This window comes from Stigmatopora argus, chromosome 11 (genome assembly GCF_051989625.1).
Source record: "Stigmatopora argus isolate UIUO_Sarg chromosome 11, RoL_Sarg_1.0, whole genome shotgun sequence".
Taxonomy (NCBI): Eukaryota; Metazoa; Chordata; class Actinopteri; order Syngnathiformes; family Syngnathidae; genus Stigmatopora; species Stigmatopora argus.
In genome coordinates this window covers 10033673-10061643 of record NC_135397.1, presented here as the reverse complement: position 1 = coordinate 10061643, position 27971 = coordinate 10033673, and the positions used below count along the sequence as shown (strand labels likewise).

The 27971-nt window shown below is 38.7% G+C and overlaps 2 protein-coding genes and 1 long non-coding RNA gene across 3 annotated transcripts; 2 read left to right on the top strand and 1 right to left on the bottom strand.

The window, feature by feature from the left end:
* Positions 1 to 877: 877 nt before the first annotated feature.
* On the top strand, positions 878 to 7464 carry psap (prosaposin). Its single transcript, XM_077612736.1, has 14 exons — positions 878 to 1046; positions 3163 to 3296; positions 3423 to 3497; positions 3577 to 3702; positions 3944 to 4147; positions 4231 to 4371; positions 4652 to 4708; positions 5272 to 5433; positions 5530 to 5622; positions 5699 to 5882; positions 5962 to 6125; positions 6198 to 6278; positions 6365 to 6472; positions 6808 to 7464. Exons 1-14 carry the CDS (start codon positions 878 to 880, stop codon positions 6841 to 6843), a joined length of 1734 nt encoding a protein of 577 aa, XP_077468862.1. The 3' UTR covers positions 6844 to 7464.
* Positions 7465 to 8201: 737 nt separating this feature from the next.
* slc29a3 (solute carrier family 29 member 3) lies at positions 8202 to 16291 on the top strand. The gene is made up of 8 exons (XM_077613675.1): positions 8202 to 8343; positions 9437 to 9502; positions 9817 to 10139; positions 10316 to 10398; positions 11320 to 11546; positions 12291 to 12453; positions 13647 to 14279; positions 14943 to 16291. Exons 3-7 carry the CDS (start codon positions 9855 to 9857, stop codon positions 14251 to 14253), a joined length of 1365 nt encoding a protein of 454 aa, XP_077469801.1. The 5' UTR covers positions 8202 to 8343; positions 9437 to 9502; positions 9817 to 9854; the 3' UTR covers positions 14254 to 14279; positions 14943 to 16291.
* On the bottom strand, positions 11417 to 22234 carry LOC144084874 (uncharacterized). Its single transcript, XR_013303938.1, has 6 exons — positions 22044 to 22234; positions 21784 to 21869; positions 20591 to 20712; positions 20409 to 20527; positions 20227 to 20345; positions 11417 to 11427 (listed from the first exon to the last, which is right to left on the bottom strand). It is a non-coding gene; the product is annotated as an uncharacterized LOC144084874 (long non-coding RNA).
* Positions 22235 to 27971: the final 5737 nt, after the last annotated feature.

Here is a 27971-nt window from a genome sequence, read left to right as displayed (position 1 = left end):
TTTATTTTTTAAAACTAATATTACTCTACAAACTGTTGCGACTGAAACTCAAATGAGCACAGGTGTTTCTGGGGTCTCTCAAGTCTCCAAACAATAAATCTATTTGTTTATGCACACATCAATGCACAAGAAATAAGTAAACAATGTATAAATCAGAGCCATACATACATAAAGCATTTTAATAGAAAATGTAATATTAAAAATAAGGTAGAATGAACTTATACACTTAAGTTTCCCTTTTCACAAAATACAAAGTGGTCCGGCGGATGAGAAATTAGCGTGTCGGCCTCGCAGTGGGGGACCTGGGTTCAAATCCAGGTCGGTCCACCTGTGTGGAGTTTGCATGTTCACCCTCGGCCGGTGTGGGTTTTCTCCAGGTACTCTGGTTTCCTCTCACATTCCAAAGACATGCATAGTAGGCTGATTGGATACTCTAAATTGCCCATAGGTATGAGTAAGAGTGTGCGTGTGAATGGTTGTTTGTCTCCTTGTGCCCTGCGATTGGGTGGCCACCAGTTCAAGGTGTCCCCCGCCTCTGGACCGAAGTCAGCTGGGATAGGCTCAATCACCTCTCGAGACCCTAGTGAGGATAAAGCGGTTCAGAAAATGAGATGATATGAGACAAAGGGGTCCAATAATAGCGTCAAGTGCGGGTGGGGGCTTCTTGGCTGGGGCCCCAAGCATCTGCCTTACTTGCCTGCCTGCTAGCCCCGAATGTGATCCACACACGCTAGTACTTTACTTAGAAAGGGGTATAATGAGGATTATTTTTTTTTACAAATTACCCCGAATAATCACTTGCCTGTGGAGGACATCAAATAATGTCCAGAAGTAAATGGTCGGTGGTCAGGTCACGAGTGAAGTGACGCTAAGTCACATGTTTATGCCGAAAAGTCAGCTGACTTGTCGTGATAAAGGCGTGCACACAGGGCTCAATTCGCAATTGCGAAAGGCTTCGATCGAGGTGACCAAAGACGGCAGTGCATCAGCCGTGTTTGAAAACAGCGGAATCATGCTTCTTCTCACACTTCTTTTTGTTTCCTCAGGTAATTTCTTAACTCATATGTCAAAGTCAACATTGAGAAGATATCCAATTTCTCGCCGTAAATATACTTTGCAGTTGTGTAACTCGTTCTCCAAAGGCGGAAGTGTTTGTTTGTAAATAATAACAAATGAACGCCAGTCCAGTGCAACAAAATGCGACCGATAGTTGCGATTTTAAACATTCGTGTCTTATTTTTTTGCTACCTTGTTGTACATTTATTAAGTGTGTAGGCGATTTATGAATAGTATTTGTCGACGTTGAGTGCTTATCGGCACTGTCAGGCAAGCTAACGTCGTTAGCATTCAAGCTATCGGCCCTGCCTCAACTAAAGCTTTGTTATTCTTGATCAAAGACAAAGTTATCAATTTGAAATTTCTGATTCGGTCGATTCTTAAATATTTTTAAGTTACTCCCACCATCAAAGCTTTTCTTTTGTACATGTTTAACGTGACCTTATTTCATTTATTTTGCTTTACTCTGATATGTTGAAAGGGAAGTTGTAATGTGATCATCGACAGCCACTTTCATTTCAGCATTTTAAAGTGTGCAAAAAGACTGTTTGGCATTTTGTTCTGCTTATTTTCACATTTCGTGTCATTTTCAGTTCCCCAAAGCTAGATAAAAGAATTAACATATACTTGGAAATGTAGAAGTCACCAGACACCGTTTGCGGAACCCTCAATGAATTTCCTCTTTATTTTACTGCCAAATCAAATACAATCAAATTAAAACCTCACTTCTACAGCACGTGTCTTTTGTCCTACTCAATTATGGTCGAAATAATCAATGGTTAATTTGACCGTTGATCTTTAACACTTTTGAAAATGTCTACTCTCTCACTCATTTTCTGAACCGCTTTACCCTCACTAGGGTCGTCGGGGGGTGCTGGAGCCTATCCCAGCTGACTTTGGGCCAGAGGCGGGGGACACCCTGAATTGGTGGCCAGCCAATCGCAGGGCACAAGGAGACAAACAACCATTTATGCTCACACTCCTACCTAGGGACAATTTAGAGTGCATAATCAGCCTACCATGCATGTCTTTGGAATGTGGGAAGAAACCGGAGTAGCTGGAGAAAACCCACGCAGGCCCTGGGAGAACATGCAAATTCCAAATTCCAAATTGACCCATTTATTTCTTTTACAGACTAATTACTAAAACTAAATTGTTACAAATGCCAAACACGATAATCTTCTCTAAACCTTTTCATACTTGTAAACTGACCCATATTCATAAGTCAAAAGTACCGCTTAATGTTTTGTGGATTTAATGATGATCTATAGCCACTGCATAAAAAATAAAAAATAAATCTTCAGTGCCTCTTTGTGTAGTGTAACGTGTACGGATCATCAAGGACTGAGCCCTCATCACAATACTTGCCCTTTTTCCCCCTCAACATGTAATCTCATTATACTCGTATAACGACAATTAAAAAGGATTCAATTTAATACAATGTTACTCTCTTATGCCATCCAGTGGAGTTATATGCTAATTACTAATTGTGGACATTTGGTTATGACCAGGGTTGGCATACTATCCCAATGTCAGTGGCCCCTTTCCATGTCAGATGTGTGAGGGGAAAAAAGGAAGCTGTATTTGATAATGAATAGGCTAGTCCCTGTCAGGGGACTAACCATTTTGCGCCTCCCAGAGGGCCCCCTCAGAATACCAATAAGTTGAAGGGCTTTACACTTAATGCTCTGTTATAAATATACTGACACTTAAAAAAACATTTAAAATATGTTTTTTTTTTTTTTCAAATGAATTGTGACATCAATTACCTCGTCCGTTACCAGCCATTTTTCCACAAGACGATCCCTAGTGTATCACCCTATTTCGATGAGTTTAACTGATCTTCCAAGAGCCATGGAATGTTCTGTTCGATGATTACATGAACACAGAACCCATTAAAAGAAACATACTTGGCATCTTTTAGCAGATAAAAGGTGGTTTCTACTAGTTTTTTGTTCTTTCGTATGAACATCAATTTTTCAGGAAAGCTTCATTTGCCGAATTCCGAGGGAAAAACATTTTTTTGCGAGGAAGGGAATTAAAAAAACATTTAAAGCATTAGTAAAAGTGCATATTAAATGACAAATTTTCAACTATATTTTGCAGCTGTGGGCACCCCTCTGCTGGGCACTGAGCAATGTGCTCGTGGACCCCCATACTGGTGTCAGAATGTGAAGACTGCATCTTTGTGTGGTGCTGTGACTCACTGCCAGCAAAACGTCTGGAACAAACCCCAGATGGTAAGACTTGACTTTGTACATAACTACTCTGATTATCCTTATTTTTTTAAATAAAGCATTTTTTATAGCTTTCAGAAATACTCATTTAGATTATTTTTTTATTCCTGATTTTCAATTTTGTTCCAGAAAAGTGTGCCATGCGACTTATGTAAAGAGGTGATCACAGTAGTAGAACATTTTTTGAAAGACAATGCCACCCAGGTAATATAGACTCATTTCTAATGTCTTTGAATATAGTGCCACCCCCTTTTCCTATGTTAAGTAAATTGTATGATTGCAGATTGAGGTTCTTGGTTACATGGAGAAAGCCTGCCAGCTCATTCCTGATGAGAAATTATCTTCAGAGTGCAAGGAGATGGTTGCCAATTACTACCCTATTGTCATGGCAATCATCCTTGGAGAGTTGGTGAGTGGGCTTCTTTCGTATTCTTAGCTTGTGGTGCGTTATAATGATGACTCTGGTTCTATGCGAATTGAACGAAGAAGCATTTTCTTCAGTAAAGTGCAAAAAGCTGACTCAGGCCGACTGATAAGGTCATTGTGCAAGATGGAACCTTGTGACCGCCTGTGTTGCCACCTTTCACCTGCTTTGGTGGTCAGCATGTCATTTGTTGACTGTTGTGGATTTCGCTTCTTTTTTTTTTTAGGACAATCCCGGTGTGGCTTGTGGAGCCATTGGCTTGTGTCGCTCCCAGCAGATGGCCTTGGCTAAGTTTCAGGACCAACTTCTGTCCAATGAGATTCCACAGATTGACCTCTCCCAGTCAATGTCTCCTTTTCTCCTGAACGTGCCTGAGCTCTTGTACCCAAAGGAAACCTCCGAACCAGAAACTCCGGTCAAAGCATCTACCGTAATGTTTCTTGGCTGCACTCTTGTGATAAAGTATATTCCCAATCTGTCTTTTAACGTTACTTGATTGCGCTCTCTTCTTAGGCAAGTGACGTTTGTAATGACTGCATCAAGTTCATCACTGACACCCAAGAAGAAATGAGGACGAACGCCTCATTTTTAAATTCTTGGATTGAAAACGTGATGGAACAATGTAACAATTTAGGACCTGGAATGAGCGAGATGGTGAGCAGTAGACACTGCTGTCATGGTTGTTTTTGCAAACCTTAAATATAATGAAGATAGCTTGTACTGTGAAAAGTCAATGAAATGTTCAACCTTAATTGAATGTAGTTAACAAGACAAATTAAGACACCCTAACAAGCTTGCACTGAGAGAAACAATTCACTTCTGTTTGTCCTAAAAAAAAATCAGCAGCTTTAAGAACGAATGAAAAAAATCTCAAGATGGCAGACCCAGCACTTGTAATGATTTCTTACTGATTTTGTTTCTCTTCTCTCCACAGTGCAAGAACTACGTCACTAAATATGCTGATCTTATCCTTGCGACCATCAGTACAATGGTGAGTCCGTCTGCGAATTCAGTTGGCTTCGTCTTTTTTAAAATTGTTATTTTAAATTTGTATTAATGTTAGTGCTACTCCAGTGTGGTTTGCTGATATCTTTTGTGCAAGCCCCTTCATTCTTCATTCATGTCTTTTCTTCCCTTTTCTCTGCTGATCTGCAGGATCAGGTAGGTGTTCAGCATTTAGATCTATCCTTCTACCTGCACTAGTTTTACTTGCCATGCTCTGTCTGCCACCTGCTTGCACTAGCTTAACATAAATAACATTTTAGCTTAACGTGCACAAAAATGGCTTGTGTATGAGTGATGTGTACCTGGGTCTTATGATCTATTTGAGAATGTCAGCTCTGCCTTTAGCAATGGAATCACCATCGACAATCATTCAACACCTCACTCACACGCACATTGGCATTAATGGAAGGTTCCAAAAATGAACATTAAAGCTTTTCTAACTTTGGGGCATGATGACTTTAAACTGCCCCAGTTGTGTTTTGGCACAAGGCTTCTTCATCCATGGCAATTTCCCCAAACTAACTGTATTTTTTTTGTCCCTATCCGCAGGAACCTAAAGAGCTTTGTTCTTATAGTGGTTTCTGTAGTGCTGTCAAAAAGTCCACTCCCATGTTGAATTTGCAACCTGCCAAAATTCTTCCTGCTGTCAAAACCTCTCCTGCCCTCAAACTTGTTCCTGCAACTAAGGTCGATTCTGCCAAGTTGATCAAAGTAAGAACCAAACCTTATGTTCTCAGTCACAATTTATTAACATGATAATTAGTGGTTTAAAAGACCTTATCGTGATGAAGTCCTTCTGCGTTGCAGCCGATGGTTCGTGTAAGGGATTCTGCCAAATGTGCAATCTGTGAGTTGGTTATGAAGGAAGTAGAAGAAATGTTGGAAGATCAGAAAACGGAGGTGGGTCATGTTCCATGTAAAGGAAGCTGACCTCATAGTTGCTGTTCTATTTGAGTCCCGTCTTTGACGCTTTCAGGAGGAAGTAATTGAAGCTGTGGAGAAGGTTTGCAGTATTTTGCCCAAAACCCTAACTGATCAGTGCAAGGACCTGATCGAGACCTACGGACAGGCAATCATTGATCTACTAGTGCAACAGGCTGACCCCAAAACTGTTTGCACTTTTTTGTCACTCTGCAATGGTGCCAAACGTGCATATGTCCGTAAGTACTCGTAATTCATGACTTTTTATTTTCCTCGGCATGGAGCGTAAAAAGCCTTCAAGGTATGCTTTCTCTCCAGCTGCCCTCGATGAAAGCGCCTTCAAAAGTGGTGGTTACTGCAAGGTGTGCAAGATGGCTGTCACCTACATTGATGAAATCCTGGAAAAAAATGCAACCGAGCAGCAGATAGAAGAAGCAGTGAGGAAAGTTTGCAGTTTTTTGCCTGACTCTTTCCAGACAGAGGTGACGAGATTGATGTAAAACTACAAACTTTTCATCCGTGCATCATGCTAATTCTTGATTGGTTGGTTATAGTGCGACCAGCTAGTTCAACAGTATGAGCCTATGCTTGTGCAGATGCTCCTTCAGGTGCTTGACCCAGACTTTGTTTGCTTGGTGGGTATATTATCATCAACTTTTGTAGATTAGCCCAATTTGGTCCACGCTAGTCACACAGATCTTGTGCATCTTTGTGTTGATAGCAAGTGGGCGCCTGTCCTGAAGCGCTGCGTAGGCTGCTGGGAAGAGAGCAGTGCATCCTGGGACCTTCGTTCTGGTGCAGGAACATGGAGACGGCAACCCGATGCGATGTAAGTCAATCGGATATACACTACTTTTAACAAAGTTGGGAATATTGGGTCTAAATTCAGCATGAATGTAAAATACCCTTTATAGGATAGCTTGATTAAACCTTCAAACTTTTTAAATCCACACATCTAAATGTTCAGTGTTGTTTACTAGAATGTGCCAACAATTAATTAATATTTCACCTATGTGAGAATTTGAATAGGATATTTTAAGGTGTAAGACTTTACAGACAGGCAAACAACTGGGTGCTAAATTTATTGACTGTTTAACATGTGGTGAAACAGTCATTCATCCTGATTGTACGTAATAAATTAATATTATGTTAATTGTCTTTCAGGCTGTGACTCACTGCAAACGCCACGTTTGGGCGTAGAAGAGGAATAGCACCCACTGACACTTTTTGGGGAATTAACTGCATTGCTGCTTCATGTTTTTTTTCTCCAGAATTTTTTTTATTAGACTAGTGACTGCTTGATTTAAGGAAAGGGACTGGATCCCCAGCCTCTCTGCGGTCAGGGTTGGGGTTGTTGTTGATTACATGTATAGACCTGCTTTCTCTAAACAGGCCAATTTATCACTGTAAGATTTCTCAGTTTGGCAATTTTGATTTGCCTACTTGTTCCTGCAAAATCTAATGATGTAGTAATGAAATTGATCTTCCAGATGTGCTACAGTATCAGAAACGGGTCATTATTATGGCTTTTCTCCTTGCAGAAGCAAAAGATGTTTGAAAAATGACTGATGGATGTAAACTTTAGGAGCATGTTGGATACTAAAGCAAATGTTTATTTTTGTCAGTCATGTTTTATTGTGGTGTATTTTAGCAAATAAGAAGTAATAACATGGCCTTGAGTGTTTCTTCCATTATTTGCACTTACACAGCTGTTTGTAACTGGTAGTTTTCCACCAAGCGTATTGTGTTCTGCTCCATATCTAGAACTAGCTGTAAATTGATCTGAAAATTTTAACTATTAAATGAGCCAAATCACTGGAAGTTTGTCTCATTTTAGTTGACACTCTTTTTCACAGCCTTTTGGAAATTGCATGAGATTTGAGAATGGTAAAACTATTTATGGCCAATTCTTCAGACCAGAGCAGGCTGTTTTTTTCCCACCCAGAGCGCCATTCACAATAAACTGCAACTAAAAAGTTGCACACATCAACACAGACATTATGATAAATTATGTTTAAATGCTTGTAATAAAAATTTAAAAAAAGTAAGTCACATGGCACTCCTGTTTGTAAAGAGCCTTGAAAAAATACTCCAGATTTATTTGGGTTGAAGTTCAGCATTGTGGAATAAATGCTGATGTTGCTTACAATAAATGATTGTAACATAAAAATGTAAATACATTGCAAAAAGTGAGCTTGCCTGTGTGACATGACGTTCTTAATTTAAAAAAAAATGACCATGTCCACCATAGAACCAAAACAGTCATTGTACTTTTGCTGCAACTTTATTTTGAAAAATCACCACCGGTCCTCATTGGTGCAACTTTATTTTGAAAAATTACCACCGGTTCCCATCAAGATTTTCGCCCAGTATAGTACTTTTCAGAATCACAACACCTTTATTACTTAAAAAAACGCGTTATGGAGTTTTCATGATTTTATGCAGTCTAAATGTTTCAAACAAATATATTTTGAATATGAGTGACCTACCACGTTTCATGTTTACCAAATTGTAGAAGATCAAGTTTGACTGAGTTCTTAGTTTGAAAAACCAATACCGGAAATGTTAACTAACTAGTAAACAGAAGGGCTGGCTGGTTGTAAACATTTGATTCGCCTCACTCCAGTGTCCACAACTGAAAACTATCGAGGAGCGACAATTTGAGTCATTTTGACACGAAAATGCACAAGTACCAGTACAGTAAGTGTTTTATACGTTTTTGTGTTTTTGTAAAAGCTCAATAACAGTGCGTGTGTGACTCCATTTGTTAAATGTTTTGTGTTAAATGCCTCAAAAGAACCGGGGTCACGTTTTGTCTACTCTGAAAATCAAACATATATTCTTAAATAATTCAAATGACAACCCGTCCCAAGACGTGGAGAAGAATTTGTCCTCAAAGGAGTGGGGGAAAAAAACTTACTTCCTCGCTTGAAAACGCTCAGTTTGCAGTCTCGAGTTGTAAAAGCGAGTCATTGCAGTTTACAGACTGCAGTCATGTGAACAAAACGCTTCCTCGTTCTTACAATATAAAATGCACATGTTTGCCTTTCTGCTGACTTGCTACTTCCCACTGAATTTTATTGTTCACCATTAAAAAGAGTGTCTTTAAATGACACCAACCGTGCAGATGGCTAAATACTGAATTGTGTAAAGTATGGTCATGTAAAGTATAATCCAGCCCACTCTGCAATTGCTAAACCAAGTAAACCACGTGACTAGAGGAGCACAAGAATATTTCACTTACTAATAGTAAGTGAAATATTCTATATAGAATTGATCTATTATCTTCGTATATTGTTATACATAGTAACTATGTATAACAATATACGAAGATAATAGATACATTCTTAAATTAAACCATTGCCCATCATTATATCAATAAACGTCCATTGAAGATAGAGATTTTTTCAGAACGCTTCCAGTAAAAATAGATTGGACTTCATATCATACCTGTCAACCTCTGCCGATAACTGCCCTTATAAATGATTATGATTCCCCTTACAAACCCCCCAAAAACCTTACAAACACCGTACCTCGTACTCGTACGGTGTTTGTAAGGTTTTTTGGGGGTTTGTAAGGGGAATCGTAATCATTTATAAGGGCAGTTATCGGCAGAGGTTGACAGGTATGTGACATATCCTTATCAAACTGCCTGCTGTTGGCTGATTTAGGCTCCAGCACCACCGCGATCCTCGTGAGGACAAGCGGCTTGGAAAATGAATGAATGGACCTAAAATGAGGAATTAATTGGTATTTGATCATGATTTTTATTGTGTATTTATTTTCATCCTAGGTAGTGGTACGCATAGAAGACAATGCTTACCCAGCATATAGTTGGTCTTCTGGACAAACAAAAATGGTAAGCTTTTTCAAACACTACTTTAGAATCTTATAAGATGGTCTCTGACTGTGATTGACACTCCCAGATTTTTTTTCCTTCACATGTTGCCATTATAAACATAACAAAATAAGGCAAAGAAAAACCTTAACACATTTAGAGTAAATCCTCCTTGAATTAGTAGTCTCACAATAGGATAAGGTGATGTATGTTATTTTTTACTCTTCACTCATATTTTGTGGTATAACTTTAAAGGATACATCTTTCTTTCTTTGTAGTTTACTGTACTATGTATTTGCTTTTCACATCAGTGTGTACTTTGATTGTATTTTCAGATTTCTATATAACACTATATATACACTGCAAGTGACAAATGGACGAAAGGGTCCCTATGCCCCCCAGCCTCAATTCCTCCTACATTCCCGTTGCCCTTGACAATTCTACTTCATTCGAGGATGAGGACAGCGGGGATCAGAGTCCATCAGATGCTTCCCTGGCCATACGCTACACCCCCGATGACCGCTGCTGTTTGGTCTACATCATCTTCTTCCTCATGGGCATCGGCTCTCTGCTGCCTTGGAACTTCTTTATCACAGCCAAAAGCTACTGGCTTTACAAAATGGGCAACGGCACAGAGGAGCTACGGTCTGACCTCAGCGTGAGTGAGATATTAAAGCATTTTCTCCAATTTTGCCCATGTACTGAAATAAGCACAGTAGAGCTCTTGTATATGTGTATAACAGGAATGCATGTGACTGACTGAAACGCTTTAACAACATTAGCATACTTTTGACAACTCTTTGAACAAATTCTTATTTTTCTCCCTTTTTTCAGGACTACTTTGAAAGTTACCTGACATTTGCTTCAACGGTGCCTTCCGTGCTATGTTTGATTCTCAACTATGTCCTCGTGAACAGGTCATTTGCATAATCCTCATTACAAGTGATGTCCTATGAAAAGAAGCAAACACTATTATAAAAAAAAAGGAAAACATGATCACATTTTCCACTCACTAACACTGAGCATCATACATTTTGTACTTTTTGGGCTTGACATTGGGTTTTAACTCATTTTTAGTATTAATAATTTCAAATAAAATGAATAAATCAGAAAGATTTGGGAATTAAAAAAGGATAAGTAAATAAATACATTTAAAACCTGCAAAATATGAATATCCTAAAAAAATGATGATTAAAAAAACATTAAAATTAAAACAACTGCAATTGGCTGGCAACGAGTTCAAGGTGCACCCTGCCTCCTACTGTCTCCAAATTGTTAAAATAAATAAATAAAGAATAAAGTCAAATTCAATTAAGTGTGATCCACTTGTAGTTTACGCTGGGAATTTTATTTATTTAGTTTTTGTTTTATAAATCTCTAATGACCTTACAGTTGAACTTTTTGGCTGCCATTGACGGCAATACACATCCAATCTATTTGAACTGAAACGTCAACTCCTGTTAAAATGGATTAGATGTCTCTTGTCATCAAGTTTTTTTTAAATAAAAAAAATCCATATTTACTAACAACTGCAGCACATACTCTATGGCCTGGCCTAGCATTGAATAAATTCAGATAAAGATTTTTGAATACCTAGATGTCCCCTTTTCCCAGAAAGGGTTCAACTGTGGCGAGATGTGACAGAGGAGAAAACATTTTCAGTTTTGGATTCTGCCCCCAACAATTAATTACACAGGTCGCGGACAGCAAGAGATTTCTTGGCTTTCAAATTATTGCACGGTGTGACCATATCAACAGATCAGTCTTCTCTTTCTTAAATGTTGTGTGCATTTGTTTCCTTGTCAAAACTCTACAGTGTGCTCCCTTGCGTTTTCCAGGGTCTCACCAAATGTGCGAATCTTGTCGTCTCTCATCGTCATCCTACTGGTGTTTGTGGTGACCACTGTGCTGGTCAAGGTGGACGTGTCCCACTGCAGGGTGGAATTCTTCACGGGCACACTGGTTAGTGTGGCTGTTGTCTGTGGAGCTTCCAACATCTTCTCTGGCAGTGTATTTGGGATCAGTGGACACTTCCCTATGAGCATCTCGCAGGCACTCATATCAGGTAGAGTAGAGGATTTGTAGTTCTCCCCTAGGGCTTGTTTGGGTTTGCTCCGGGTACTCCGGTTTCCTCCCACATTCCAAAAACATGCATGGTAGGCTGGTTGAGCACTCTAAATTGCCCCTAGGTATGAGTGTGAGCGTGTATGTCTCCTTGTGCCCTGCGATTGGCTGGCCGCCAATTCAGAGTGCCCCCCTGCCCTGGTGCCTAAGGTCAGCTGGGATATGCTCCAGCACCCCCTCCCGCGATCCTTTGTGTGGGTGGATAAGCGGTACTGAAGATGAACGGAGGAATGAGTTCAAATAGTGATGGCTCTGTATGATTCTTAATCATTTATTTTTTAATACTCTTGCGCTCAATATTCCATAATTTAATTAATGTTTAAAAACTTGTGATTGGGCGGCTTAAAATCTAACAAAACGGCTTCCCCAAATGATCAAGAAGTCAGAACTCATTGACCGACAGCAAATCTAATGAACATGAATATGTGAGATAGCGTGAGCACCTGCCAAAAATGCTACTCAACAAAGCAAGCAGTTAATATTCAAACCATGAACTTCAAAAGTATTAAGCAAATGTCATAACTATTGCAATATTGGTTGCGTCTTGATTAAGCCTCTGCGGCAAATATTTTCGACCGTTCCAAGTCAAAAACTGAATGTCAACGCCCCCCCCCCGGTCCGGTTTATTGTAAATATGTTCTCGCCAGCTTCCGTGACTGACTGTGTAATCCATGATGTCAAACAGGTCAGGCGATGGGAGGCACATTGAGCGCCATCGCGTCAATAGCAGACCTCGCTCTGGCAGAGGACGTGACAGACAGCGCGCTGGCCTATTTTCTCACCGCGGACGTCTTCATTCTGCTCTGCATCGTCGCGTACCTGTTGCTCCCCAAACTGGCCTTTTCAAGGTGCACAAACACTCCATGGAGATCCATTCACAAATGATCTTTTTTTTCAAATAGCACATATTTTTATGAAGAGAAATGTGCACATTGGTAGCTCGGATAAGTCTGAGCTTGTCTTGTGGACCGTGCAGTAGCCCCGAGATGAGTTCATCCTTCATTAGTCACACAGTGGAGCAAATTGTTGTGACGATTACAAACTAGTCTAGACTTGAGATAATGGGTGAGGAAAAAAACCATACCAATTTACTCACACATTTAGATTATTAATAAACCTATTGATCGTTGCCAAATGAAGAAAATTACAGTTTGTTTGTTTTAAATGTGGATACTGAACTTTTACTGTACTGTTGCTTTTTTTCTTATCAAAATGAATAACACCATGCACAGTCACGTTTGTTATTGTTTAGCTGACAGTAGATTGACGTCTGAGCTGTCCTAATTGCTATTTATTTTGGCACATCACCTTGAGATGAAAGCTTGGAGTAAAGCGCCACATTTGCCACATCATAGCTCCAAATGGCGTCACCAGAAGACAAAAGTGTTGTCTTTGTCTCAATTGGAAACATTTGGATGCTTTTTTAAAAAGAAGAGTTGGCAAATATCATCAAGATGTGCTTCTCTTCTCCAAAAAGTCAAACTTCATTATGATAACAGTACAAGGCTAAAAAGCTATCCTGTATAATTTGTATATTTTGACTTTTTAGGGTAGCCTTAATACTAGGTTGTGCTACCAACTTAATACACCCAAAAAAAAAGTATACCTATTTTGAAATATCCTGGCCAAACATTGGAGTCAAATTGTTTGTACTGTATTTTCTGGACTATAAGTCCCTTTTTTTCTCCATATTAAGGCTGGCCTTGCGAGTAATACTCAAGTGTGACTTATAGATCTATTTTTCCCCTGACAACCGACAGCCTGTTATGTTTTTTTTAAGGTTATCGGAAAAACTCATGTTTACAGATGACTATTTATCCTGTTGTTCTCCTTTTTAATACTGTTACTTTAACCAATGTTTTCTCTTGGTTACTGATAAAAATACAATTGCCCTCCCAAAAAGGCGACAAATTCTCCAGTAGGAAAAATGCCGTACATGTGTTTATTTTCCATTATTTGATGTCTTTATCAAAATAAGTAAATCCATGATACAACTTTTTTTCCCTTTTTGATCTCATCATGCACATTCGTTTTTTTTTAGATATCACATGATGGCTGCCACATTTAGCATTGCAGCAGACGAAGCAGCAGCATCTCCCAAAACGCCTCCATTAAGGCCCATTCTCAAGAAGACGTGGGTTCTCGGCCTGAGCGTCTTTTCCGTGTTCTGCGTGACCATCATGGTGTTCCCCGCTGTCGTCTCCGGCATCCAGTCGGTCGACAAGGACAACGGGAGCCCCTGGACCAACACCTACTTTGTGCCGCTCGTCAGCTTCCTCTTGTTTAACGTGGCCGATTTCTGCGGCAGGCAGTCCACCGCCTGGCTGCGGGTGCCCGGCCCCACCAGCCGACTTCTTCCCACGCTGGTCTTGTGCCGCTCCTTCTTGGTGCCGCTTATCGTCCTCTGTAACTATCAGCCCAGGGACCACCAACACAGTGTGCTTTTCGCTCACGACGCATATCCCATCGTCTTCATCTGCCTGTTAGGCTTCTCCAACGGCTACTTGGGGACTCTTCCCATGATGTACGGGCCCAAGGTGGTGCCCCGGGAGCTGGCTGAGGCCACCGGAGTGGTCATGTCTTTCTTCCTCACTCTAGGACTCGCCGCCGGATCCACTCTGTCCCTTGCTATTGTACACGCTATCTGATTATGGGCACGCGTGCAGCTCTGAAGGTACGTTGCAATATATATGGCGGGCGAGTTGACCTCTCAGTGAAGACTAGGCCTGGCCGATGCATTGCAAAAATACACCGGTGACTCATGCCTATCCAAAAATGTTTACGTGGCTCATTCCCTTGGTGCCATAAAGTAGTGCCAAAGAACCTCTTTAATTCAAGTGAATCTCCTCAACTCACTTCATCATAGGTTCATACCAATCCGCCTCCAAGTTGGCTGCAAAGAAACTTTTACTGCTTTGGCAGAATCCTAAACATTCAAATCCCACTTTCTGTTTGTTTGTTATCTTACAGTATTTGAAAAAAATCAATCAGTGTACAGCTTGTGTAGTAGTCATTGCATGTCCTATGAAAATTAGTTCAAACAGCCATTTTCACGAAAACACGCAAAAGTCACCAGAGCGAAAAAAGAAAAAAATAGCACAACTTCACATGTTATCCATTTTAATGTTATTAGAAATTGCTCCAAGTGAAAATGGTCAAAACAGTTTAACAAGACGTCTATTCTATGAATGTAGTATGGGGTATTCCCAAATGTTTGACCCCATTCCGTAGGCCAATAATTTTGACAATTTTTGTTGGAATGACCTCCAATTTTCACAGCTTGTGTAGAAACGTTTCAAGTTTTTGTGTGTAACATTTGGCATTTCTATCTTTTCAGGTTAAGAAATGCCGTTCACTTCAAAAGAAAAGGCATTTTGTGTGTTACCGTATGCTCGGACTCAGTCAAAGAAGGCACCAACTACAAAACAAATTAGGACTTGGCACCAAAAATTTGAAGAAAAGGGCTGTAATGTGGGTTTCCACACTTGCTCTTCTAACACTCTTTCGAGGACTACGCAGGAAGGCTTCACAAACCTGCCCCACTGTCCCTCCTGCCTAAAAATCAATGGCCTACGAAATGGGGTCAAACATTTTGGAAAACCCTGTATTTGCGGGCCAAACTCAATGAAAAATGCACTAAACAGGTAAAAGTTTGGTTGTGCTCAAATTATAGGAACTACTCAAAATATTGGATCTCATGTCTTAGTTGGGTTTATGGTATATGTGCTATCCTGAAAACGCCTGATGACGTCTGATTTGGGAAGGTAAGCGGGGTCGGGCCTGGTTAGCACTTGGATGGGAGACTAGCTGGGAATACCAGGTGCTTTAAGCTCTAAAGGGAATTAGCTCAAGTGGTAGAGTGCTCACTTAGCCTGTAAAAAGCAGTGGTATCTCTAATTTATATAGATGGTGGGAGAGCGCCCGCTTATCATGCGAAAGGTAGTTGATTCGAATCCCGCATCCCCCAAAATAGTGCAGCGTTGGGAAGGACACTCAGGCTATCTGACCTCATATAACCATGAGTTAAAGATTTCTTTAATTTACTTCAAGGAGGAATTTGTCTATGTAACTGTAAAATTCTGTTTTTTTGTACGTTGATTACCGTGATTGTCTTAAGCTTTTTCTTTGTGGAATTTCTTAAAATCTTGTGGGGTATACAGTTTGTATATAAAAATCAACAATTTGGTATATACTATATTTCAGTGGCGGTCCGTGAATTTTCTAGTGACGCCTGCAGCTGTCGGAATCAATCCAACCCTCAAAAACTATTTTATGGTTACAAAACCTCTACTGCAGCTACAGCTATGACACATAAAAAATCATCAATAATAACCTCACACAATTGAAATATTATTTAGGAATATAGCCATATTTGACTCACCAAAATCCATCCTCCTTCTTTTCATGTGTAATTTTCCCTTAAATAGAAGCAACCATGTGTACTCAAGAGTTTCCAAAAACGACAAGGTAAGGTGTGGCCACTTCATGGTGTAGACTGTAGAGGTTCGTTCACCTGACTGCCGTGCGGGCAGTTGTGGTTCGAATCCCAGTTGGGAATTATTTTTCCCTTAAATAGAAACAACCTTGTGTAGTCAAGACTTTCCAATAATGACAAAATAAAGTGTGGCCACTTCATGGTGTAGAGGTTCGTTCACCTCACTGCCGTGTGGGCATGCAGGGATCGAATCTTGGTGGATGATGAATCATTTTGCCATTAAAAAAGACTAAGTCATTCAGTCTTTCCTTAAATAAAAGCACCAAATGACCATGTATAGGTGGGCCGCCTCATGGTGTAGTGGATCAGTCACCTTCCTGCCATATGGGAGGTGAGGGTTCATGTCCCAGTGTCGCCAGTCAACGACTGTAAGCCATTTTCAAGACGGACTTTTCAAGAAAAAAAAGCTGGACATCATTAAGAAAGGTTGGTCAACTCCAAAGCAAGCAAGCCTGTCACAACCGGGACCGAACATTTTCAGCACTAAATTGAATAAAAACGTTTGCCAGAAATGCGACAGGATAAGCTCGACTTTCAGAATTAGCTTCGATGTTGATAGAAAAGGAGGATGGATATTGTTTAGTGGTCATTTTTGCAAGAAAAAAGCCTTACTATACATGGTCATTTTTGCAAGAAAAAAAGCCTTACTATACGTGGTCATTTTTGCCTTACTATACATGGTCATTTTTTCCAAAAAGCCTTACTATACATGGTCATTTTTTCCTAAAAAGCCTTACTATACATGGTCATTTTTGCAAGAAAAAAGCCTTACTATACATGGTCATTTTAAAAAAAAAGCCTTACTATACATGGTCATTTTTGCAAGAAAAAAGCCTTACTATACATGGTCATTTTTGCAAGAAAAAAGCCTTACTATACATGGTCATTTTTGCAAGAAAAAAAGCCTTACTATACGTGGTCATTTTTGCAAGAAAAAAGCCTTACTATACATGGTCATTTTTTTTTAAAAAAAAAAGCCTTACTATACATGGTCATTTTTGCAAGAAAAAAGCCTTACTATACATGGTCATTTTTTCCCAAAAAGCCTTGCTATACATGGTCATTTTTGCAAGAAAAAAAGCCTTACTATATATACATGGTCATTTTTGCAAGAAAAAAGCCTTACTGTACATGGTCATTTTTGCAAGAAAAAGGCCTTACTATATACATGGTCATTTTTGCAACAAAAAGCCTTACTATACATGGTCATTTTTGCAAGAAAAAAACCTCACTATACATGGTCATTTTTGCAAGAAAAAGCCTCACTATACATGGTCATCCATCATAAATATTCATGGACAAAATATAATAAACATCAGTCTGTGTTTCAGATACTATTTTAGACCAACAGAGAAGGCCTTGCAGGCCCTGATGGTCCACCACTGAGTTATTGTATACAATACATACAATGAAGCATTCTTTGCGTGTCGAATTTTAAACTTTTAATGGAGTCAGATGGCTTGGAATAATGGTGAGTTGATGTAAAATACTAAGTCAAATGTTACTCAATATTTGGTGAAATTGGTTTACTAATACGTACTGTTTTATAGCATCAAGACCACAAAACTCACGACTATTCTACGTCATCTTCAAAACAAACAATGAGTTGGGAGGACAAACCACCTCTTGGAGCGCGGTAATCAAGCCACTATCTTTTCCACTTTCAATGCGGCGAGACAATATGGGCGTGGTTACGCCTAGACGCAGCCGAATTAATTCAGCGCATGCGCAGCAACCATTCCTTTTGGAAGCCTTTCACACGCTGACGGTCGCGAACACGCCAACTAGGTAAGGAATATTCACTGGCCTAAATGCGTATTTATCACGCTATCGGGAGATTTTTCAGCAATCAATTGAGCCCAAAACGCCAACAAATATCTTAGTTTAATGCCAGGTTTAGCACACCGTCGACAATTTAAGTTTGCGCTGCTTTTCCTCACCTGTGTGGCGTATGCTACTAGTTAACATTAGCGTTAGCGTCACGATTTGCCTTCAAAAGTATGTTGTCCGTTTTCTCTCCATTATTGAGTCGTGTGGCAAGACTTTAAATTTAATCAAACAACGCCGATTCATCAACCGACAGTTTGCTGGGTAAATGCTTACTCTAGACATCCATAGGAACGATTTAGTTCCTGTATGTAATTATAGTTTTCATTGGGAGTGCTAAACACCCGTTGCCGATTTGTAATTGTTGTTTAAAAAAAAAAAATCACTTGTACAAAACTGTTAAGGCAACTTTATCCTAGCTGTTAACGTCAGTCTGTATATTTAATCGCCGTATACAAAACTATTAAGCCAACTTTCTCCTAGATCACTGGTGTCAAAGCGGCGGCCTGGGGGCCAAATCTGGCCCGCCGCGTCATTTTTTGCGGCCCGAGAAAGTAAATCATGAGTGGCAACTTTCTGTTAGGATCAAATTCAATGAAGACTATACATGTATATTATATTTCCTCATTTTCCCCTTTTTAAATCAATAATTGTAGTTTTTTTAATCCTTTTTTTTTCCTTTTTGTGTTTAGTTCAAAAAGCATTTAGTAAAATCTAAAAATAGATATATTTAAAACATTCTGTTTTCCACTCTAATATTGAACATATTCCCAAAAATATTGTTTCCTTTTGAAATGAAAAACAAATTATTATAAGATATTTTCCCTCATAAAGAAAAAAAAGCTCAAACTATTTTTTAGATCTATAAAAACTGAATATTTAGGGCTTTTGATAGTTATTTTTAATCCAATTTAAATAGAAAGAAATATCAAAATATTATTTCAAAAATGGTCCGGCTCACGTGAAATCGAGTTGACGTTATTGTGACCCGCGAACCAACCCGAGTTTGACACCCTTGTCCTAGCTGTTAACGTCAGTCTGTATATTTAATCGCCTTGTCTGGAAAAGGAAAAATAGCACTTGGCACTCGCTAACTAATTTTCATTTTTTATCTTGATCGTTTATTAAATTTCTTGTAAGATTTCTCTATCCCGTAATTGTTTGGCAACCCCCAATCCCTTGGTTAAATCAAGTTTTCCCTGTTTAGCATCAAGATAAAACTACTTCCCCAAAAAACAACTAAGCCTACCTGTTGAATCTCCAGGCTCTATATATGCTAACTTATGCTTTTTTGTGTGCAAATTTTCCCTGTTTAGCACCAAGATGCAGCTCTTCTAGCATGCCTAGAGCACTATTGAGGCTATAGAAGAGTTGAATCTCCATTCTATATATTCTAACTTTTGATATTTTTTTTGCATGCAACAGGCCTGAGAGATCTTCCTCGCAAGTTGTCCACTTGAATCATATGGTGTCTCTGTACTTCTGAAAATCCAAATTAAATAAAAGCCTAAATCATCATGGTGATGTTTCACTGGCCATTTATTTGCACAGCTCTTTGACTAAATCTTTAAGGTAAGAAGGATCTCAGTTAATGTTAGAGCAGGAATTCAAAGTATTTATTTCCCCATTTTTTTTTATTTCTTCTAATTTTATTTAAAGTGTTTATTCCCCCATCTTTTTCTTTCTGAGTGTATATACTGTTCTTTTTTCCCTAATTTTATTTTCTAAGTGTTTATTCCCCCAGCTTTTTCTTCTAATTTTATTTTCTAAGTGTATATACTGTTTTTTTTTCCCTAATTTTATTTTCTAAGTGTTTATTCCCCCAGCTTTTTCTTTCTAAGTGTATATACTGTTTTTTTCCCTAATTTTATTTATAAGTGTTTATTCCATGTTTATTTTTCTATTTATGTTTATTCTCCAAGTGTATTTTTGTTCATCTATAACCATGTCATCATCTGCAGGTGGAGAAAAGACTGGCCAAACCAATCAGCCCTTCAATGATGGAAACACTTAAGAGCAAGTTAAAATCTTTTCCAGTTAATAAAAAGACATATATACTTTGCAAGATATTTTATTTTGAAAGAGTTTGGAGAGAAGTTCTGGCATAACACCCATATACATTGTAAAATCTTTTATTTTGAAAAAATGCATAGATTGGTTCGCACAGGCCCTCCAGCATTTTGAAAAATCAGTTTTGCCTTCATCCATTTTCAAATGGACAAGGGCACCAGGTGGATTTCTGAAAATAAAAAGGGGTCAATACACAAAGTTAAGTAAAAAACCATTCGCAAGGTCTTACCTTTTATTTTGAAAAAGTTTGGAGATAGGTTCTGGCGTAACACCCAGCACCTAGAAATGAGGGGGTGCGTCAGCCTATCTGTACATAGGCAGGAAACCTGGTCCCCCTTGGGTGGAATTCTGGAAAACAAAAAAAGGAGGTCACTACACAAAGTTAAGTAAAAAACCATTCGAAGGTCTTACCTTTTATTTTGAAAAAGTTTGGAGATAGGTTCTGGCGTAACACCCAGCACCTAGAAATGAGGGGGTGCGTCAGCCCATCTGTACATAGGCAGGAAACCTGGTCCCCCTTGGGTGGAATTCTGGAAAACAAAAAAAGGGGGTCACTACACAAAGTTAAGTAAAAAACCATTCGAAGGTCTGACCTTTTATTTTGAAAAAGTTTGGAGATAGGTTCTGGCGTAACACCCAGCACCTAGAAACGAGGGGGTGCGTCAGCCTATCTGTACATGGGCAGGAAACCTTGTCCCCCCCCTTGGGTGGAACTCTGGAAAACAAAAAGGGGTCAAGGCACAATAAAGTTACATAAAAAAAGAAATAGACTAGGGCCTAATTAAGTCAAATAAAAAAAAAAACTCCTACGTTTAGCTTTTTTTTCCTATAAAACATCAAAAGGGTACCCATTATTCAGACACTGCAAAAGAAGGCAATATTAGACATACTCCTGATAGTCTGGTTTTCTTTGTCTGCTGCAGAGAGACTAAAAAATGATTCGAGTCTTTAAAAGCCCCTATCCAGTCTATTTTTCATGGTTTCCTCCACAAACAAATAATCAGGATCCTGATGTGGTGGGAAATATAGGGCCCACAAGGTACAAATTGCATGAAATACATAAATAAAATAAATCCTACTTCTGCCTTGAGTTTTTCAGTCAATTATTTCAAATCCATTCTTTCTTAAAAAAATAAATATCCAAAAAGCTTCCGTTTTTCTCTTATGTTGAGGAAAAAAATGTTTAAAGGAGTCAAAAATGACACCTGCACTATTGTTGAATAAATATCTCACTTAGGTTTTGTCAAAGCCCTGAGGTCTTTAAGAAAGTCAACAGGGTAAAAGTATATAATCTATTCGAGTGCACAGTTCCACTACATGGCAGATTTTTTTGTACCAATTACCAATTTCGTCATACGCAGTTATCTGTGTATGATGACAAAGCCTATTTTTGATTATTATGTGCAAGTTCAGAAAGATGTGAAACTCACAAGCGGAAGTTACTCCTACACTTGCCACTATAGTATTTTTTTTTAAAATTAAATTCAATAGGGATGACCCTACTTAACAGTTTTTCCTTTATCGCAGCCATGTCTGGTCTACATTAACCGCGATAATCGAGGGATTACTGTTTATTCCTTACACGTCCACTAATGGCATTTGTGTGGGTGACTTATCCACAAGTTTTTGCTACTAAAAAAAACACCCAGCTAGTTAGTGTTTTCATTCAAAAGTAGAATGTATCATGATGAAAAACGAGCCAATTGCGCAAAGCCTTGAATACTGAACGCTGACGTTTAAATATTACACGGATAGAGAAAATCGGAACTATTTAAAAATGACTCACTTTGTTATGGCGTCGACAAGATGCCCCTTTCTGGTCGTTTTGGCCACATTCTTGATGTTTCCCAGCAGTCTGTGCTCGATGAGGGACTGAAACACACAATGGAATGATTTCTTGTCAAACAAAGAGAGATCGGTAACGCAATGTAGCCAATTTGTTTGCAAACATTTTGCTGTCTGCACACACATGGGGCTACATCACGTCAACGAATTATGCTCTTAAGACGAGAACTGGGGCTTCGAAAACCCCAAACGACAACGTACCGAATGTGCTGCATCGTCCTGTGAGAAGTTTGTCAGGCTTTCTTCGGCAAATCGTCACTTTTGAGCTGCTCTGCATTGCACGTCCGTCTTGCCTCCTGGCTCATCAGCCATTTTGGGGTTTGACGTCGGCTATTTGAACTGTGACATCCGGCCACGCCTATTAAAAATAGACACACACAAAATATACATTGTTTTCATAATAACGTGCGTTAGTCAGTGTGTGTGTGGAGGGGCTGTAAATGCTTTTTGGTTGGACTTTAATACTTAAAAAAATACATTGTTTTCATAATAACATGCATTAGTCAGTGGGTGGGGCGGGGGCGGGGCTATAAATACGTGTTGATTGGGCATTCATACTTAAAAAAAACCACATTGTTTTCATCATAACGTGCATTAGTTAGTGGGGGGAGCTGTAAATCTTTTTGGTTGGGCTTTAACCCTTTAAAATACAGTATTGCACATTAGGAACATTGTGATGACATGCACTTTAGTGTTTGTTTTTTACTTCTAGACATATGATTCAGATATTTCTTAGGCCTTGAAAGCCCTGACGGCACACCACTGCTATATTTAAATACATTAAGGAATGCTAGCCTTTTCTTATGTCTATAGCCAACAGGGGGCGGCAAATAGAAACATTAGGAGCACCGCTCTGTTTGTTATGAGGAATTACATGTAACTCCAGACAATCATTTTGTACATTATTACAGTGGTGGACTGTCAGGGCCTGCAAGGCCTAAAAATATCTGAATCAGAGACTGATGTTAATAATATTTTGTCCATGAATACTTATTGAATACTAATTCCAAATAGTCTTTCATTGCTTTCCTGGTCCTTAAAGGGCCGCAGCGGGTGCAGGTTTTCATTCCAAACCAACAAGCGGACACCTTTTGCAAGTGTAATCAGTTGATTGCAGCCAGGTGCTACTTATTTTAGAAGACCCTGATTGGTTAACATGTTGACACTGGATCGGTTGAAAAAAAAAAACCAGGACCCATTGCGGCCCTTTGCGGAATCGGTTTGAGACACCTGATTTAACCAATCATATTTCAGCCATTATTTGTTGCCAGGGTCAGAAATCTACCTAGTTAAAAAAAAATATATATATATATATATATTGTTTACATAATAACGTGTGTTAGTCTAATACACGTTATTATGAAAGAAATGTATTTTTTCATGTCAATTTTTAATACGCATGATTTTAATACGTTCAAATTGGCCGCCGCCATTTTCAAAATGGCGGATGAGCCAGGATGGCAGTAGACTGCAGAGCAGCTCAGACGTGACGATTTACCGAAGAAAGACCTGATAAAGTTCTTCCAGGACAATGCGACGCATTCGGTACGTAGTCATTTGGGGATTTCGAAGCCCCAGTTCTCATTTGAAGAGTGCTTTTTGACGGGAGCATGCTTGGTTCGCGTGATGTAGTCCCACGTGGATGGACGCACAAAATGTTTGCAAACAAATTGGCTACATGGTGATACCTCTAGCTCTTTATGTTTAAAAAGAAATCATCCCATTGTTTTTCAGTTCCGCAACGAGCACAGACTGCTGTGAAATATCAAAAATGTGGCCCAAACGGCCAAAAACGAGCAGCTTGTCGATGCCATAACGAGCCGTTTGTCAGCAAAGGGAGTCATTTTTTAACTACTAGTTTCTATTTTCTCTATCCGTGTAATAATTGTCAGCGTTCAATATTCAAGGCTTTGCTCAATTGGCTTGATTTTCATTATAATACATTCAAATTTGCAATGAAAATGCACTTTAACTGGCCTGATGTTGATTTTTGATACCAAGAACCTGTGTGGATAACTACACCCACATAAGTGCCATCATTGGAGGTGTAAGGAATAAACCGTACACTTGTAGAATAGTATACGTATACCTTTTACCCTGGGCTTCACTTAAAGGAAAACCTCAGGGCTTGGACCTTTTCATTTTTAGTTTTAAATGCAGTTTTGACAAAACCTAAGTGAGACATCCATTCAACAATAGTACATGGGTTATTTTTACTCAAGTTCAAACATATGGTGGTAAAATATTTTCCCCCCCTGAAAAACTCATCCAGGATGCAATAATATGGGAAATGAATGTGGGTCATTTGTGCATTCAAATAGTTAAATAATAGCTAATAGTTTCATCTAACCCCCCCAGCTTTAATGTTGCATGCCTCCTTTTGCAGTGGGACAAAGCCCTGCTGACTGAGTGAAGGAGAGATGCATTTGAGTGGTGTTATAGGAAGAAAGGCCTTCCTGGTAACAATACTTTTAATATTGATAGAAAATAACTCACTAGGTTTTTTTATTGTTGATTTATAGGCCCCTGACTTTTTCTTCTTCCAGAATTCCAACACCAAGGGGAGATTTTCCATCCATTTACCTGGGGACGTCTGCACTGCTCCATTTTTAAATGCTGGCTGGCCTATGCCAATCTATTTTGAGAAATGGAAAAATTAATGTTCTTGAATCATATACAAGTCTTATTCAGCAAAAAAATGCAAGCAACATGAAAAGTAAAGATTTTATTAAAAGGAAAACATTGAAGTGTTGATTGGTGTGGCCAGTCTTTTCTCCACCTGCAGACATGCACAGAATCCATTGTCTTTTTCTTTTTTAAATTTCTTTGGGAGGATCTAATTCTAAGAACAAAACACTTAGAATAGAAAATACTGCACAAATGTTTGACTAAAATGTCTCGCTGTGTGTGGCCTTTACCTATAAGATGGGGGAAGAAACAACTTATGTTCAGTGAAACCTCACTATGGTGATATAATTCTGATATCACATCGAGTTATACAAGATGATTATATTTTAATTAATTTGGATGAATATTATACATTAACCTGCCAACATTCTTCAGAGTGTGGAATTTAGAGACACCACATCTGCAAGGAAGATCAGTTGGAGATGCTCCAGATTCTAGATGCATGCCAAAAGAAAAAGCATTATATATAGAGACTGGAGATTCAACAGATAGGATTAGGTGTTTTACCTTGATCTGGCCCAGTCCCCTCTCCTTTAACCACAAGGGTGAGTGTGTCCTGGGCACAACTGAATAGCTGCATCTTGATGCTAAATAGGAAAAACACGGGGGGAAAAAGCAACAGTTATCATATATAGAAACTGGAGATTCAATAGATAGGCTTAGGTGTTTTACCTTGACCTGGCACAGGATCCTCTCCTTTAACCCCAAGGGTGAGTGTTTCTGGACACACAGGAAGAGCTGCATCTAAACAGGGAAAAGTTGATTTAACCAAGCTATTTGGGAGTTGTTAAACAATTATTAAAGGAAAGACAGACCTTACAAGAAATTTAATAAACGATCAAGATAAAGAATGAAAATAAGTTGGTGAATGCTCAGTGCTATTTTCCCTTTTTCCAGACAAGGCGATGAAATATACAGACTGACGTTAACTGCTAGGAGAAGGTTGGATTGACAATTTTGGTATAAATGATTTTTTTGTGAAAACAGAACAATGACAAATTGGAAACGGGTGCTTAGCACTCGCAGTGAAAACTATCATTACATACAACACACCAGCTGGGTCGCCAATAGGCGTAACCACGCCCATATTGTCCCGCCATATTGAATGTGGAAAAGATGGTGGCTTGCTTACCGTGCTCTAGGAGGTGGTTTGTCCTCCCAACTCAATGTTTTGAGGATGACGTAGAATAGTGGGTGATTTTTGTGGTCTTTATGCTATAAAACAGTGTCAGTACACTAATTTGAACAGTTTTTACTTGGTATTTTATATTAACTCACCTTTATTCCAGGGCATCTGACTCCATTAAAAGTTTAACATTTGAAATGCAAAGAATGCTTCATTGTATTGTATACAAAAGCAGATATTGTATACAATACAATGAAGCCTTCTTTGGTTCGTTTTGCCAGGGAAAACCTTATTGGACATGGTCACTATTTTATTTTTGTACAAAAAATAGCCTTACCATACATGGTCTTTTTTAACCAATAAAAGCTGTAGAAAATAGTAAGGCTATCTTTTTTTTGTACAAAAATAAAATAGTGACCATGTCCAGTAAGTCTTTTTCCCCCTGGGAAAATGGACCATGTATTGTAAGGTTATTTTTCTTTAAAAAAAAAAAAAAAGTAGACCTTTTTTCCTGTTAAAAAATGACAATGCATACAAAGACCTTTTTCTTAAATAAATAAATAAAAACAAACAAACAAGATCATTAGGCTTTTTTCTTTTAAAAAAGGACCATGAATAAGGTCTTTTTTTAAAAGACCATGAATAGTAAGGCTTTTTCTTTAAAAAAAAATAGAACTGCTTTTTTTTCTTACAACAAAAGACCATCTATAGTAAGGCTTGTTTAAAAAAAAAAAACACCCTGTATGGAGAAGAAAAAGGAAAAAAAAATCAAAGATTTACGCTGATGATTTAAAATCAAATACAACAGAATTTGGAATGTTTTAACTGCACTTTGCAAATCACTGATAAGCACGCCTAAGTGATGATCCCAAGCCGTAATAATGTAATGTCAGGCTTTCTCAACAATAACAACAAACTACACAAGCTATTTGTAAACTAAGAAATATAATTTATTGCATAAAAATTATTTTTAGTTACAGGTACGAAGGCTAGATGTTTATTTACAATTGGTACTTAACAGAGTTCAAATGTCACGCAAATACATTTTTAATTTGTAAAAACGTTTAATTTCTTTCCGCGCCAAAGTCTTCTCAAACAGGAACAAAGAGGAATAAAGTCCATCGGCAGCAACACAGAGCTACATTAAAGAATCCCCCCAACATCGTGGGACAATAAATACTGGTCTACAATACCAGTACCCGCAACAAGAAAGCCACAAATAGCGTCCATATCATTAATTTGATTATCCAGTCCAGAAAAATCACACCACAGAAAAAACAAAACAAAGTCAAGCAATTCGATGCCACTTTTTGTTTGATACAAAATCAAAAACCCTGTCTATGTTATGCTCTTATTTGAAAAAATAGAATTACTCTTCTGGGAGGCAAAAAAGTCAAGATGCTTTTCTTTGCTTTTGCGCTTGCATAGCACTTAAGAAATATGCACCCCGCCTTATCCTGAAACACACACACACACACACACACACACACAATCGCACGTACACACAACCAACCAAGGTTAGAGCAGCCAAACGTTCAAACAATCGCTCATAAAGGTAGGATGTGAAAAAAAAATCAAATAAAAACCAGTACACACCCATTGCAGAAGGGATACTTCTGCTCTTTTGGTTTTGAGATTTCAAAGATGTCAACACTTTTTTTTCCCCCTCTCTATTTTTACACGCTCTGTGATAATTGTCAGCCAGCGTTTCCTTTCTGAAAATAGCTGGAGAAAAAAAAAGGATGGTGGGGTAACACTGTTAATGAAAATAGCTTGAGGGTCCTGACCACAAAACAGGCAGCATAGGAAACAGGGTTGGGGGTTTAATGAGCTACAGCTTAGATTCGAGGTAAAAGTCATCCACTTTTTGCCAATTCATCAATTGTGACAAACGGAGCTGTGAACCCTCCCAGCACATTTTAACCCACCTTTCTTAATCCAGTGGAACCCCCAAAGTGGAACGCTTGAAGTGTAAGCGAAGAAAGCATGTTGCTGAACGCAGAGCAGCTAAAGTTAAGCAGTGAAAATCAATTTGCAATTTGCCAACAAACAGTGGACTCACAAATCTATTGAAAAAAAATGCAGCGTATAATCGACTCAACGGCTTCTATAAGCGTCCAATCTTTTTTGAACAGCCTCTCCCTGTCAAAATGGATTGGACATTTCAATAAACATTCCATCGCAGTTAAAGTGTATGCATGAATATTTCTAAGCATGTTATCAAATGTTGTTTATGTTTTCTATTTATAATAGCAAGAGTTCAGATAGAAATAGGTGTAACCACAAGGTGGCAGCATCGTTCTTCGAACACGTTT

Bases quoted from the DNA above. Each gene is read 5' to 3' on its own strand.
- slc29a3 (XM_077613675.1), top strand. From the start codon at position 9,855: ATGGACGAAAGGGTCCCTATGCCCCCCAGCCTCAATTCCTCCTACATT. The intron at 10,140-10,315 runs GTGAGTGAGATA...CCCTTTTTTCAG, and splicing joins AGCTACGGTCTGACCTCAGC to GACTACTTTGAAAGTTACCT. The intron at 11,547-12,290 runs GTAGAGTAGAGG...GATGTCAAACAG, and splicing joins CTCGCAGGCACTCATATCAG to GTCAGGCGATGGGAGGCACA.
- psap (XM_077612736.1), top strand. From the start codon at position 878: ATGTTTATGCCGAAAAGTCAGCTGACTTGTCGTGATAAAGGCGTGCAC. The intron at 3,297-3,422 runs GTAAGACTTGAC...ATTTTGTTCCAG, and splicing joins TCTGGAACAAACCCCAGATG to AAAAGTGTGCCATGCGACTT. The intron at 4,709-5,271 runs GTGAGTCCGTCT...CCCTATCCGCAG, and splicing joins TTGCGACCATCAGTACAATG to GAACCTAAAGAGCTTTGTTC.